Source organism: Sycon ciliatum, chromosome 6 (assembly GCF_964019385.1).
Source record: "Sycon ciliatum chromosome 6, ocSycCili1.1, whole genome shotgun sequence".
NCBI classification, from domain to species: Eukaryota; Metazoa; Porifera; class Calcarea; order Leucosolenida; family Sycettidae; genus Sycon; species Sycon ciliatum.
In genome coordinates, this window is record NC_088648.1 from 8,580,985 (window position 1) to 8,595,665 (window position 14,681).

Below are 14,681 nucleotides of genomic sequence, written 5' to 3' on the forward strand. Positions count from 1 at the left end.
TCATTACAATCTGCGACCCCGCTTTGGAACGACTTTTTTGCTGACTTGATTTTCAGCTTTGTAACTCCAAACACACGCAACAGAACGCTTCAGTGTTTGTTCTGGTAAACAGATGGGAGTTTTTCGATTATCCTGTTAGGCCATACTTTTTTTTATTTCTATGTTTCTCGTCACCCGAAAATCTAAAATCGTATGCGAGAGACGGAAAAAAATAAAAAATGATAGACCTTTGGTCATACTAAAATTGACCTATACACCGTGTGAAATAGCATCCAAAGTTAGCAACTAGTACGTGGTAGGAGTGTGGGAGAACTGGAGCTGTCTAGCCTCTCTACCACCCCTCTTCGCCCAACACAACACACCAGCGCAAACGACAGCCTCTTGGTGGAAATGTATGAATCACGAAAAATGCAAGTTGGCAATGGAGAGAGAACAAGAAAAGAACCACAAGAACACAAAATCACGAGCACTTTGGCCAGGAAAAGACACGTCTAACATGGCATCCAACATGGCGGCAGAGCAACCGATAGGGGCCCGTAGTTTAATGAAAGTTTAGAATCGGATGGAGAGCCATAGATTAATTTATAGAAACGAAAAAGGTTGGAAGGCTGTTGGAGTGCGCATCCAAGATGTGCTAGAGCTTTTAGCCAGTTAGTCGTAGAACGTCAGTACCGTCGGTCAGTGTCGTGCAATGTTATCGCATGAGCTGATTATTTAGTAGCTGGTGGTGTTAGTGGACATTATGGCGTAACTTGTAGTTCCTTGGTCTTTTTTCGTTTCTATAAATAATGAAAGTTGTTTTGCGGTATCGTACTTGACCTTTGCATAATGGTGTGGGCTGTGCTCAAATGAACTCTTTGCTGTGTTTCTCGTGTGTTGTTGTGTGTATTGTACAGGTAGTATGTATAATATTCCAGTGTGTCTATGGCTGGATCATCAACATCCATACCGTGCACCCATCTGTATGGTGGAATCCACCAACAACGTTTATGTGAGGCGTGTGAAGAATGTGGACAGCGATGGCATGGTCAATCTTGCCTATCTACATGGGTGGATACCCGTATGTTCTGTGCTTGATAGCTGTTTCTCTCTCTTTCCTTCTCTGTCTCTCTGTCTCTCTCTCTGTCTCTCTCTGTCTCTCTCTCTGTCTCTCTCTGTCTCTCTCTCTGTCTCTCTGTCTCTGTCTCTCTGTCTCTCTCTCTGTCTCTCTCTGTCTCTCTCTCTCTGTCTCTCTGTCTCTGTCTCTCTCTCTCTCTCTCTCTCTCTCTCTCTCTCTCTCTCTCTCTCTCTCTCTCTCTCTCTCTCTCTCTCTCTCTCTCTCTCTCTCTCTCTCTCTCTCTCTCTCTCTCTCTCTCTCTCTCTCTCTCTCTCTCTCTCTCTCTCTCTCCTCTCTCTCTCTCTCTCTCTCTCTCTCTCTCTCTCTCTCTCTCTCTCTCTCTCTCTCTCTCTCTCTCTCTCTCTCTCTCTCTCTCTCTCTCTCTCTCTCTCTCTCTCTCTCTCTCTCTCTCTCTCTCTCTCTCTCTCTCTCTCTCTCTCTCTCTCTCTCTCTCTCTCTCTCTCAAGCCAGTTCGCGTTCAGCCCAGACGAAAGTTGGTTACGACTGACCTCCTGTCAGCGGCCTCAGACTGGAAACTTCTTGTCGACTCAGTTAGTGCAAAGATTTCTTTCCCTAGCTGTGTTGCACTTACCACCCTAAGACCAGATATAGTTCTGTACTCTACGAGTCGTAGGATTGTATTCTGGATGGAGTTGACAGTTTGTGCTGAGGACAGATTCAGTGTCAGTAACTCGCGGAAGGACAGGCGGTATGCGGATCTGGCCGATCAATGCCGAGCAAACGGGTGGCAGGTCGTTTCTTTTTCGGTTGAGGTAGGTGTGCGTGGTTTCATCCCGGACTCTCTTCGGAGGGCTCTGAAAGCGCTTGGGTTTTCTAATCGAAGAATAAAATTTATTTGTAATTTGTGCAGTAAGACGTCTCTGCGAAGCAGCTACATCATCTGGTTGCGACGTCAACAAAAACACTGGTCGGAAGATCCACTTTTCTGAGGTACTGTATGTGGGGCTCCGTTTATTGAGGTGCGTTGAAATTTATTCTCTTTATCTTATTATTTCTTTTCTATAATTTCCCCATATGAGTTCCTATCAGTTGCTGTGAACACCTTGAGTGGAGAGCGCTTGCTCGAGCGTTGAACCGGGTTCTTAATCCACCATACCCAGTTCGCAAGGCTGGGCGGGGTTGTGAGCAGGCTTTCATTTCATCTTTTCTTATTATTTCTGCTTTTCATCTCATTACAAAAATTCTGCGCTTTTTCTCCATCTGCGCATAAAATCTAGACTGACAACCTGCTTGTTAAATCATGCACCTGCTTTCAGGCGTAAAAACCCTGTTGTACAGGTCTCAGTCCTCATTTGTTAGACTTACCTGTCTTTATAAATGTAACTTACTCTCTCTCTCTCTCTCTCTCTCTCATTCTCTTTCTCTCTCTCTCTCTCTCTCTCTCTCTCTCTCTCTCTCTCTCTCTCTCTCTCTCTCTCTCTCTCTCTCTCTCTCTCTCTCTCTCTCTCTCTCTCTCTCTCTCTCTCTCTCTCACTGGTATGACTCACACAGCACATTGGCCACTGCTGGTGCTGCGATCGTTGTCGGGCCCATGCTAAGAATGACATCATTTTGCTTGTGTCAAAGGGTTCTGTTCTGCTGTTGTCTCACGTACCAACCTAATGATGGCAAAAAGACACATTGTTGATTTACCGGGGACAAGAGTTTTTGTTTGATATTGTTGCAGTTCCGTGGAAGGGAGATGCACTCCCCCAGAGCATAACAAACTAGCCACGGATAACTCTTGCCCCACGGCAATGCCCGTACACTTCAATAGGTATGAAGTAGTCTTCTCCCCCTGGCCCCTGCCACACAACAACGCAAACTCTTGATTGTATCTTCAATACTTATATTATACCAAGAAATGACGAGGGCGCGGGAGGAGAGAGACAACTTGGAGACGACAAAAAGACAACGGGAAAGACTCCCGGGAAAAGACTCGAAGAAATAATAAACAACCAACAGTTATAAACAGAGAAAAGGGCGAACACATCGAAACGACCAATCAGGGACTAATACGTACAGAACACATGACCAAGACCAAGACAACCAGACCACGGACGAATCACACACGACTCTCATCCCAGACCAAACTGGCACTGCGCATGTACAGCATTCACTTGACAGTCACTCTCACACAGACGGAAGCAGATCCTCACACTCTGACAACGCGTACTCTTGCATGCACCACATACCATAGACGTCACACATCACACCATACTCGCGCGTACACCTAGACCATACATGACATCAGACACTGGACTCCACAAGACAAGAACCAAATACAACAACATGCGAAAATCATAGTCGTAATACAATTTCGCAACAGGTATGTGTGCGTGCGTGCCTGCCAACATGCGCATGTGTGCCGTTGCTTGCAACTGCTGCAGCTTAACTCCGATATCCTGGGCCTGATTCAAGCGATGCAGTATCAGTTTGGACGAGAATGTCCAGTGTACTCACGGTCAGCCAGTACCCATGCTGCTGGTGTTGCTGCCGGCCGTCCCGCACCTCAACCAAACAGTATCACAGCGCACCCCTCCACTGGCCCTCCGCGATCCCCACCGCCCGAGTGCCCAGCACGCGCATCGCATCCGGCTGATTCTGCTGCTGCTGCTGCTCAGGAGACGTCATGCCCCGGCTCTCAACCATACCCCAGTGAACCACCACCACCGTACCCTGGCCCGTCATCTTCTAATACCACGTCGGGGTCCTTGCTTGGTGCTGAGGGTTCCAGCAGTGAGGACACGCGCAGGAGAAGACTGCAGGCTACTATGGATGAGGCTACGGAGGTAAGTTTGCTTTAGTGGCGTTCTGAGCTGAGAGTCAAAACCCTGTAATCCATACTTGTCAAGTATCCCGGTTTTTTCGGGATTTTAATATCACGCATTTTTCGATGAACTCCCGAGATCCCGAAATTCTTATCAAAATGTAACAATTCTCGAAAAACCAGGGATTTTGCCCGGACGGTCCAGAAAAAGCACCCTCAGTTACTTAGAAGGCATGATAAGCGCCAACTTTGTGAAAATCAGATTTTCAGCTCATTGTACTCAAAAGGTCAATGGGTAGCAGCAGGCATAATTTCACTTTCAAAATCTCACTAGAACCATTTCAAAACTGGAACCCCAATACAGGTCCTCCCTCATTATAACGAGTCCGGTTAGTACATAAACCCCGTTAGTAAAATAATAGAAATCTGAAATCCCCTGGCGAAACGTGGTCTATACAACTGTTTACAGGTCCGGGTACAACATAATCCGTTAGTACATAAAATTCGTTACAGCGACCCTTTGCCCAGGTCCCTGGAGTGAGTGCCAAACCCTCAGTATAAGATAATACTGACCATGCAGGACCAAGGCCAAAACACGTAGGATAAAGCAGAAAGACGAAACGTAATATATCTATGTATTTGTGAATATGGACGATCCTTTGCATCCAAGGAAGAGTTATGTTGGAGATTTTCAATTATCTTATAACGAGTTGAAGCATCGCTAATTTATGTTGTATCGAGGGTAGCCCCGGTAAGTACGAAGTAGTGCCTATTTCACCTTAAGCTGCAAGTCCTGCTACAAGATAAGTCTCGTTATAAGATAACTTTTTCGATGGCCCAGAGACTATCTACTAACGAGGGAGGACCTGTATGGAGTTAATATAAGCCGCACATAAAATGAATCCGTTTTTTTGTCTGGAATCCGAAAAGTGATGAAATGGATTTAGCGGGTTTTGCATTCCAGCTCTGTGCATACTTCTCTGGGGAAAATCTGTACTTGGTCGGGTCTGTCGCGAACGCGATCGTAATTTCCATAATTATCACTTAGACATAAATTTGTAGTGCTAGAGCCTACTTTTTCTGACCTTGCCGCGCTCCTTCCATATTCTGAATGGCTATAGGCATGCGCAGTATGGTACGCGCGCATATTAGGCATGCGCGATCTTGGCCCGTATAAATTAGGCATGCGCGTTCCTAATCAGCCTCTCTTTTTTCTGATCACCAAGGTCATGAAGATTGACCTCGTGTTCTCATGGTTCTTGTGTGAACCCAAGTTTGCAGGCAGCTCGCCTTTTAGAGCACGATGTCATGAGTGGATTGTTTGTAGTGCAACTGGCATGGGTATTATTAGATGAGGGTAGTCGCATGGCGACAGGGTTCTCTTCTTGTGCATGACGTGGCTTGTAGGGCATAGTGTAGTGGACGGCTCCTTTCCAGAACAGTTTGACAGCAAGTAAATAGCGGACCCAAAGACTCATCACTGCAGGTTGTCACTGGGGGAAAAAAAGGTTTTATTCCCGTAGCAATGCAAAAGACGTTAGTTCAGTATCGTCAGGCGCTAGCCAGGGTCCACACAGCTTTAATTTCGTGATTGTTTGTTTGTTTTGTTTGTGCCATCGGCATACCTGACGATATCCCGTACCTGTCCCGTACCATACCATCAAGGTGTGTGTCTGTTTATTTGTACATATTGTGCCTTCGGCCCGGCATGCCTGGCCTTATCCCGTACTTGTCCCGTACCGTACCATCAAAGACAGCTGGCCATGGCCACTGTTCAGGGCAATACGGACAACCCAAGTCACGACCACACATCGAAAACTACTGCTCGCTTGAAGACTGTATAAAGTGTATTCACAAACAACAACAAATCTCAAAAACTCTGAAAAAGAAACTAAACAAAAAAGCCACGAGGTCCGCTCAGCACCTCGCGCACCAAGACCATCTAGGAAAATGGAGGCATCGCAGTTCGCCTTCAAGGAAACAGCAACTATTACAGCGAAGCGGTGAAAACTGCAAGAAAGCGAAAGCCATAGATCACGGACACAACGGAAAAGCCTGTACCAAAGAAAAGCGCATCGCTAGCCGCGCAGCATTGTACACACACAGCGCACAGTTCACTGTACATTTGGCAAAAAAACATAAAAGAAAATCAAGACTGTTCAAAGCGCAAAAAACACATGTTCAAGGAAATTCAAACGAAGAGAAAAGAGAGTAGAGAAGTTTAGAGAAGTACAAGAACGAAGAAATGGAGAAGAGAAACGTTCTTATGATGAAGAGTAGAGAGAAGAGCAGAGAGAAGAGAGAGACAGACTGGAAAGCAGTTCTACAGAAGACGTGAGAGAGAAGAAAGGTGAGAAAATAGACAGAACGAAAATAGCAAAGACAAAGTACACAACAAATTCAAAACAATGTCGATCTTGTTCACAAGTTCAACCATCAGGCAGGAACATTCTCCCCCCGGTAACAGGCATACTCACAAGCCTGATTACTAAGCTGCACTGCTGAGGACATTCAGGCGGCACAACTTGACTACTGGTCGGCGGAAGGTGCCGGTTGCCGTCTTCACGTCTGCAACTCGGACTTTCCCATCACGCCCGGGAAACACGGTAGTGACGAGACCTCTGGGCCAGGAGCCCCTCGGCAGCTGATCGTCCACGATGATTACTACATCCCCCACACTGATTTCTTGACCAACGCCACGCCACTTCTTGCGTGTGCCGAGGCTGGGGGCATACTCCTTCAGCCAACGTCGCCAGAACATGTCAGCTAGAATCTGCGATAGACGCCACTGCTTGCGACAACACAGGTCGCGCTCCGTAAACTCTCTGGGTGGCTGTACGCTACTAGATGTGCCGAGCAGAAAGTGGTTAGGTGTGAGGCTCTCCGGATCGTTGGGGTCCACTGGCACGTGAGTCAGTGGTCGGCTGTTGACGAGACTCTCTGCCTCAATCATGAGGGTCAACAATACCTCGTCCTTCGGAGCACGCTCATGCAGTATCACCCGCAAGGTGGACTTCACAGATCTAACCAGGCGCTCCCAGGCTCCACCCATGTGCGGAGCAGATGGCGGGTTGAAGCTCCACTCGATGCGAAGTAACGCCAGGTCGGTGGTGAGCTGGTCTTGGTCGAGGTCGTTCAGGGACTCACGCAGCTCTCGTTCTGCTCCTCGGAGGTTCGTTCCATTGTCAGACCAAATCTGACGAGGTCGACCACGCCTGCCGATCATCCTACGGATGGCCATGATGCAGGCATCCGTGGTCAGTGCATGTGCAACTTCCAAGTGCACAGCTCTCGTGCTCAGGCAGGTGAACAGCACACCATACCTCTTCTCGTGCCGACGTCCGACCGCCACCGTCATCGGTCCGAAGTAGTCCATGCCAACCACTGTAAAGGCTCGAACAAACGGTGTGAGACGAGTGCTCGGCAGGGGTGCCATCTCTGGCGCAGCTGGCTGTGCTCTGTCGTTGCTGCACTTCTGGCAAGTGTTCCAAGAACTTCGGACAGCTCGTCTCAGCCCCAAGATGAGATAGCGCTGCCGCAACTCATTGCACACACGCTCTTGCCCTTGATGACATGACGCAACATGATACCACGCAATCAGCAGCCGGGTGAAAGGGTGAATCGGATCGAGCACAACTGGCTGCTTGACCATGTCAGGCAGATCGGAGGAGTTGACCAGTCGGCTGTGGTGACGCACTACTCCATCAGTGAGCACAAGCGACAGATGTGACAAGCGGCTGTCCTTGTCCACGGGCTTCCCAGACTCGATGCTGCGAACTTCAGCAGGGAAACAGTCGGCTTGCACTTGCTGCCACCATAGACGCTCTGCACTCTCAAGCTCCTCAGGTACTAGCTCTCCTGGGGGTGGTGCTGATGTACGTAGCGCTCGGTGCTTCAAGATCTTGACGAAGCGGAGTACCCAAGCGGTTGCACGGACCAGTCTCATCCACGATGAGAAGCGACTAGAGTCAGGTAGCGCTGCATTCCGCACACACTCACTAGACACAGCTGTGGCTACGAACTCGCCTTTCAGCTCGATGCTGGGACTTGAGTCGGCTACTGCAGGCTTGACATCAAGCGGCCACTGCTCTGGCGGACTCTGCAGATACTCTGGGCCGGTCATCCATCTGCTGCCAAGTGTCAACTCGTCGCTGGCCAGACCACGCGTAGCGTCATCAGCAGGGTTATCCTTGGTGGGGACCCAGCGCCACTGACTGGGATCCGTCGTCTCAGCGATCTCACCAATCCTGTGGGCAACAAACGTCTTGTAAAGTCTGGCTTCTGACTTGATCCACAGCAGGACAGTACGCGAGTCGCTCCAGAACGTTGTGGAGCTGATCGGTAGATCAAGCTGCTTGGTGATTGTGTCTGCCAGACGTGTTCCCAGCACAGCAGCTTGCAGCTCAAGACGAGGAATACTGAGCGGCTTGAGCGGGGCGACGCAAGCCTTTGCTGCAACAAACGAAACGTGTACAGCACTACTCTTGCTGGTGGCTCTGATGTACGCTACAGCTGCGAATGCTTTTTCGCTAGCGTCGACAAACATGTGCAGCTCTAATCTCTCGGCGTCTGCTAGCGCAGGATGGTAGCACCGTGGCACCTGCAGCGACGCAACTTCATGCAGGCCGGCTTGCCACTTCGACCAGCGCTCAGCCATATCATGGGGCAGCTCATCGTCCCAGCCAAGGCCTGACCTCCATACGTCCTGCAGTAGTATCCTGGCGGTAACGGTGTACGCCATCAGGAAGCCAAGGGGATCGAACACCGACATCACGTAGCGCAGTACTGTCCGCTTGGTTGCCGAGACGCTGTCGGGCTGTGCTGATAGCTTTGCTCCAACGGCAAAGCTGAGACAGTCGCTGTTCGGGTTCCATATGAGGCCAAGTGCCTTCTCTGTGGAAGCGTTCCCGGTGGCGAGATTCACCACTTCAGATGAACGAAGTTGGGTGGGTATCCTCTCAAGAACCTGGGACGAGTTACTGACCCAGTTCCGGATCTCGAATCCTCCCCTCCGGTGAATCTCAATCACCGCTGCCGAACGGCTGATTGCATCACACTCCGTAGCTGCACTGTCGAAATAGTCATCCACATAGTGGCGGTCAGTGATGGCTGTGACAGCTTCAGGTAGATCCGGACCAAAGACGGTGGCACTATGGTTCTTCACATGCTGAGCTGTGGTTGGAGATGACACTGCACCAAACGTCATCACCTGCATCTCGTACACATCTGGAGGGCGACTGCGGTCGAGGCCTCGCCACAGGAAACGTTGGGCTGGTCGGTCCTCTGGCCGCACACTGACTTGGTGGAACATTTCCCGAATGTCACCACCGAAACCATACTGAAAACGCCGAAAGTTCAGCAGCACTTGCGTCAACGGCGTCAGCAGGTCGGGTCCGGGCATCAAAAAGTCATTGAGGCACTTGCCATGCGATTTCCCGGCTGCATCGAACACAAGTCTCAGCTTGCCCTTCGTCGGGTTGACCACGGCAAAGTGCGGCAGGTACCAAGTGTTAGGTGGTTCACATGCGGCCTCTGCTGCTGATAGGATGCGTGCATATCCCTTCACCAGGTAGCTCTCGATCTTCGCTGCATACTGGCAAGCGAGGGTCTGGTCCTTCATCAGACGGCGTTCCAGCTGCTGAAGACGTCTGTCGGCCTGCTGTCGGCTCTCTGGCAATTGCGGGTTGTCGTCACGCCACAACAGTCCTGTCTGCCATCTGGTGCCATCGTGAGTCATGGTACTCAGCAACTGTAGCGCCCGCTCATCGTCCTTGCTTCTGGGTAGCGGCGCTGGCTTGACCCCGAAGTCATCTACTGAAAATGCTCTCTTGACCAGTTCATGCAGCTCGTCATCCGCTGACCACGACACGAAGGACACCTCAGAGTCCACTCTTCGGCACTGTCCGGTGTTGCCGTGCAGTACCCAGCCGAGCTTAGTGTTGGTGGCTACAGGTGCGTTCGGCGGACCTTCCAAGATCTCCCTTGGTGCCGTCAGGTGGTAGTGGTCCTGGCCAATGAGCAGCATAGGCGTTACCTCTGCAAGTGAAGGCAAGTCGATGTGCGCCAAATGCGACCACTGTCGGGCAAGTTTCTGCTGGTTGACAAACTGCTTCGGCAGACTGAGGTTCGCCACCGTCCGGACGTTCTGCAAGTCAAACTGCTCACCTCCGTCTCTAGGTGAGATGCACAGATTGACACGGCATGAGTTGGCATGGTGCTGACTGTGATTCCCAGTCCAACTCAGGTGCAGGGGATCTACCGGACCAGTAGCGCCCAGCTCCCTGGCAAGCTTCTCGTCCACAATGCTCACAGTGGATCCTTCATCCAGGAGCGCATGCGTCTTGACGCTGTGCCCGTTGGATACTGAGAGCGACACTGGTACAACACGCAGGGCAACTCGAGTTCGCTGAGCGGTGTGAGAATTGACGCTCTCCTGCTGTCCAGTGTGGCCACCGCTGTTCCTGTCAGACGGGTGCACTAATTCATGGTGACGCTTTCCGCAGTCACCAACGGAGCAGCGATTCCGACTCTTGCAGTCGGTTACTCGGTGGCTGCGGCCGAAACAGAGAAAACACAGCTTCTTCTCCGCTACCCATTCCCTACGCTTCTGCAGTGGCAGTGCTTTAAAACTGTCACAGCTGCGCAGCGGATGTTGGCTGCTGCAGTAATGGCAGGCGAAGGGTGCACGCTCTTGCTGTCTGGAGCTGCCGCTGTTGCTCAATGTGGTGAGGGTGGTCTCACTTCGAGTTCTCTTGTTACTGCTGCTGCCGCCGCTGCTGCTGACACTCCCTGTCTTCAGCACAGTCACTCTGCTTGCTGCACTAGCCTTGCCGCACAGCCACACTGAAAAATCATCCAGCGACAGCTTCTCCGGATCGAAATTGGCGATCATCTCGCCCCAGTTCAGGCGCATGCCAGCCGGCAGTTTGGCAACAAGTTCTTGTCGCAGCTGAGGGTTGCGCAGGTGCCCAGTGCTATTCATTAGCTTCATGGTCTGCACCAGCCCACGCACAGCAGTTGAGAACTCTACGAGCTGCTCAAAGTCGTCGGCTCGCAAAGTGCGGAAACTCTGAGCACGGGTGATGAGGTGGTGCACCACGTGCTCGGGACGGCCAAAACGCTCTTGCAGAGTGGCAAGAATCTCCGGAACATTGTCTGGGACAGCCAGCATAAACTGGACTGCATCTCTGGCCTTGCCCTTCAGTGCACGGTGCAGTCGGCTGAGGTTCTCGGCATGCGAAAACCCACAGTCCCGGGTTGTGGTGTCGAACATCTTCTTGAAGATGGGCCACTCTTCAGGCTGCCCGGCAAACTGTGGCAGATCCTTCCCAGCAGCTTGCCTGGCCATATAACCCTTCATATGGCGCTGTGCTGGGGTGTCTGAGGGCTTCTGCGTGCCTACCGCTGCCAGGATAGCTCCAGCGAGCTGCACGATGTCAGACTGCGGCTGCTGTGTAGCATCTGACTGCGGCGCCTGCTGCTGACGTACTGCCGGACTGCGGACTGTGGCTGTTGACGTTGCTGGTGGTTGCGTAACATCTGACTGCGGCGTAACATCAGACTGCGACGACTGCTGCTGACATACTGCTGGACTGCGTACTGCGGCTGTTGACGTTGCTGGTGGCTGGTTAGCTGTAGCTGCGTGGCCACCGCCAGCAGACACTGCCACAGCTGCCTGGCGAGTTCCACCACGTACAGACTGTTGGGCTGGCTGGCCTCTTACACTGCTACTACTACTAATGCTAGCACGCGTTGAGCGCCTTGACCCCGAGTACGCACTACTACTAGTACTGGAACTGTCACGCTGGCTGTCGATGGCTTCATGCTGCATCGCCAGCTCAATTTGCAGCAGTCTCCTCTGCGACTCTATCTGTTGCTGCTCCAATTCAGCCAACCTCTTTGCAGCCTCGTACTCAGCTCGTAGATGCGCACTCCGCGCACCGCGACTACGCGCACTGCGACTACTAGTAACGCTAATACTGTCCACACCAATGGACTTCAGACTGAGCACATCATGTACACTGGCACTGGGTGATGGTGGCAACGACAAATTCACCGCAGCGTCAAAGGCAAGCTGAGTGTCAGTCTGTGTCGACTCCAGCCACTCACCGAGCCGATCTGGCGCTCTCCCTCTGGTGGTTCTGGTGCTCTTGCGCGACATCTCAACAGCAACGATCGAAATGCACACAAAATTTCAAAAATATACACTATACGATCGTAACACAACGAGCTACGGAATAGGCCTTATGCACATTGTACAGATGCACGAAATCCCGTATAATCTTGTAGAATCCCGTAGACCCGGTTGGGTGTTGAATGTGCAGGACCCTATTGTGTTTACTGCTATTTCCACTATGAAATGGGCCATGAAGGCATTTCATACGAAATCTTTTTCCGGCAGGGATCTAGCTAGTCGTTAGTTCAATCCCAAAGTGAAGAAGGCTTGAAAAGTGATCGTTTGCCATGAATTGTGAGGCTAAATGGGTCAAACGCGCATGTATAGCACACAATGAACACCCAACCGGGTATGTACACACCTACGGCCCTAGTACAGAACTTCGTACATCTGTACAATGTGCATAAGGACTATACAGAAAGCTTTACTTCAGGGCTGTTCGATTGGCTCCGGATGCACCTCCGCACATCCGGCTCGAAGGACCAAATGTTCAGGGCAATACGGACAACCCAAGTCACGACCACACATCGAAAACTACTGCTCGCTTGAAGACTGTATAAAGTGTATTCACAAACAACAACAAATCTCAAAAACTCTGAAAAAGAAACTAAACAAAAAAGCCACGAGGTCCGCTCAGCACCTCGCGCACCAAGACCATCTAGGAAAATGGAGGCATCGCAGTTCGCCTTCAAGGAAACAGCAACTATTACAGCGAAGCGGTGAAAACTGCAAGAAAGCTAAAGCCATAGATCACGGACACAACGGAAAAGCCTGTACCAAAGAAAAGCGCATCGCTAGCCGCGCAGCATTGTACACACACAGCGCACAGTTCACTGTACATTTGGCAAAAAAACATAAAAGAAAATCAAGACTGTTCAAAGCGCAAAAAACACATGTTCAAGGAAATTCAAACGAAGAGAAAAGAGAGTAGAGAAGTTTAGAGAAGTACAAGAACGAAGAAATGGAGAAGAGAAACGTTCTTATGATGAAGAGTAGAGAGAAGAGCAGAGAGAAGAGAGAGACAGACTGGAAAGCAGTTCTACAGAAGACGTGAGAGAGAAGAAAGGTGAGAAAATAGACAGAACGAAAATAGCAAAGACAAAGTACACAACAAATTCAAAACAATGTCGATCTTGTTCACAAGTTCAACCATCAGGCAGGAACAGCCACAATATTCTAATAGGCCTTTCAAATGCAAGATCATAACGTGAAGCAACTTTGAAGAATGAGTATGTATGCGAAGTGTATCGGGGGAATGCAAGCATGGCGATAGTGATGGTTCGAATCCTATGTTATGTTTTGAAAATAAAATAGGAGAATGAATGTTTTTAACATCCCTATCCTTTTTTTGCCTAGGTCATCAAGGTGGCAGACGGGGTGTCGTAATAACCTCGAATGACAAGAGAAAGTTTATTTCTTTCGCTCAGGGCCCTACGTTATTCGAACTGATGGAAACGTTTTGCAATACAATGATGTAGCCGATCAGTTCGTTGTGGTGTGGGTGGGCATTGTAGCCGTCATGGTCGACGTAAAACACTATAGCCAATCAATAGAAAAAACATGTCCATCAGTTCTAATAACATGCACGATCAGCTAGGCAAAAAAGCATAGAGTAGGGCCCTGAGCTTCCAAGCTCTCTCGTTGTACGAAGCCAACACTTTGGTTTTTTTTAGGCCTGGGCCGATCAGGCTGAGCTGTTCTTTGTGCTGGTCATTAAGTTCCTCAACCAGTGGCGAATCAACGTTGGATACAGGGGCGTCACACCCCGTATGACCAGTACGACCAGGGTTATACCACTTTTCGTCCAGGATGGTCTGCCCAGAGTACTTGTAGAGCGCTAAAACGTGCCCTGTTGACCGAAAAATCCGATCCCCCCCCCCCCCCCCCCCCCCCCGCTCGGGACAGCCCCAGACCCCGGTCATACCACTGCCCTGCGACGCCCCTGGTGGTACTAACGGGTTGGCTTGGAAACGGGATAATTTGGGGTCCAAACTGTCCCGTTTCCAAGCCAATCCTGTTGTACCACACTCGACGATCATTCAGGCCACGGCGGAATCTTTTTAATGACATCAGCAGGGCAACGGAACAGCAGGGCAACGGAACAGCAGGGCAACGGAACAGCAGATCAACGCAATTAAAAAATATAACTACTTGTAGGCTGACATTGATAAGTTGTGTCCTTTGGCTCTGGCCTCTTGGTATTGAGCACTTTTTGCAAGGATGTAGCAACATAGCTTCAGCAGAATATCAAATTTGTCTTAAACCTAATGAACTTATACCGTATCTTTGAGACAAGCGTGGAAGAGCATACACGTGTGTGTAGTTGAGCATATTTCTGCCAACATGATGCAATATAAAATCTACTGTGGGTGAGCTCATTGCAGCTCAAGATCCGGGTTGTGCACTCTTGGTTGTGTGCTCTTGCTTTTAAATAAAACAGAGATGTTCCAGGCTGTCCCTGAATAGAGTGCTCAATGCCGAAAGGCACTACTCTTGATTTTTGTGACATAAATGAAGGGTACTGGCTACTCTGGCGCTCGGTCTCAGTCCCTCGGACTTGGCTACCGCTCTTGGCCTCACCAAGACTCCTGCTCCGGCAGTAAATACCTGACCCCGATGTGTGCACTTGTGTGGGCATG

At 50.2% G+C, this 14,681-nt stretch overlaps 1 protein-coding gene across 2 annotated transcripts in view; it reads left to right on the top strand.

Moving 5' to 3' along the window:
- The window catches only part of LOC135819285 (tumor susceptibility gene 101 protein-like), a 42,791-nt gene that overhangs the window by 5,698 nt on the left and 22,412 nt on the right, over positions 1-14,681 (top strand). For both annotated transcript variants that reach the window (XM_065332461.1, XM_065332462.1), the window contains exons 4-5: positions 897-1,060; positions 3,487-3,888. In XM_065332461.1, the coding sequence (XP_065188533.1) occupies positions 897-1,060; positions 3,487-3,888 (566 nt within the window). The remainder of the gene's footprint in view (positions 1-896; positions 1,061-3,486; positions 3,889-14,681) is intronic.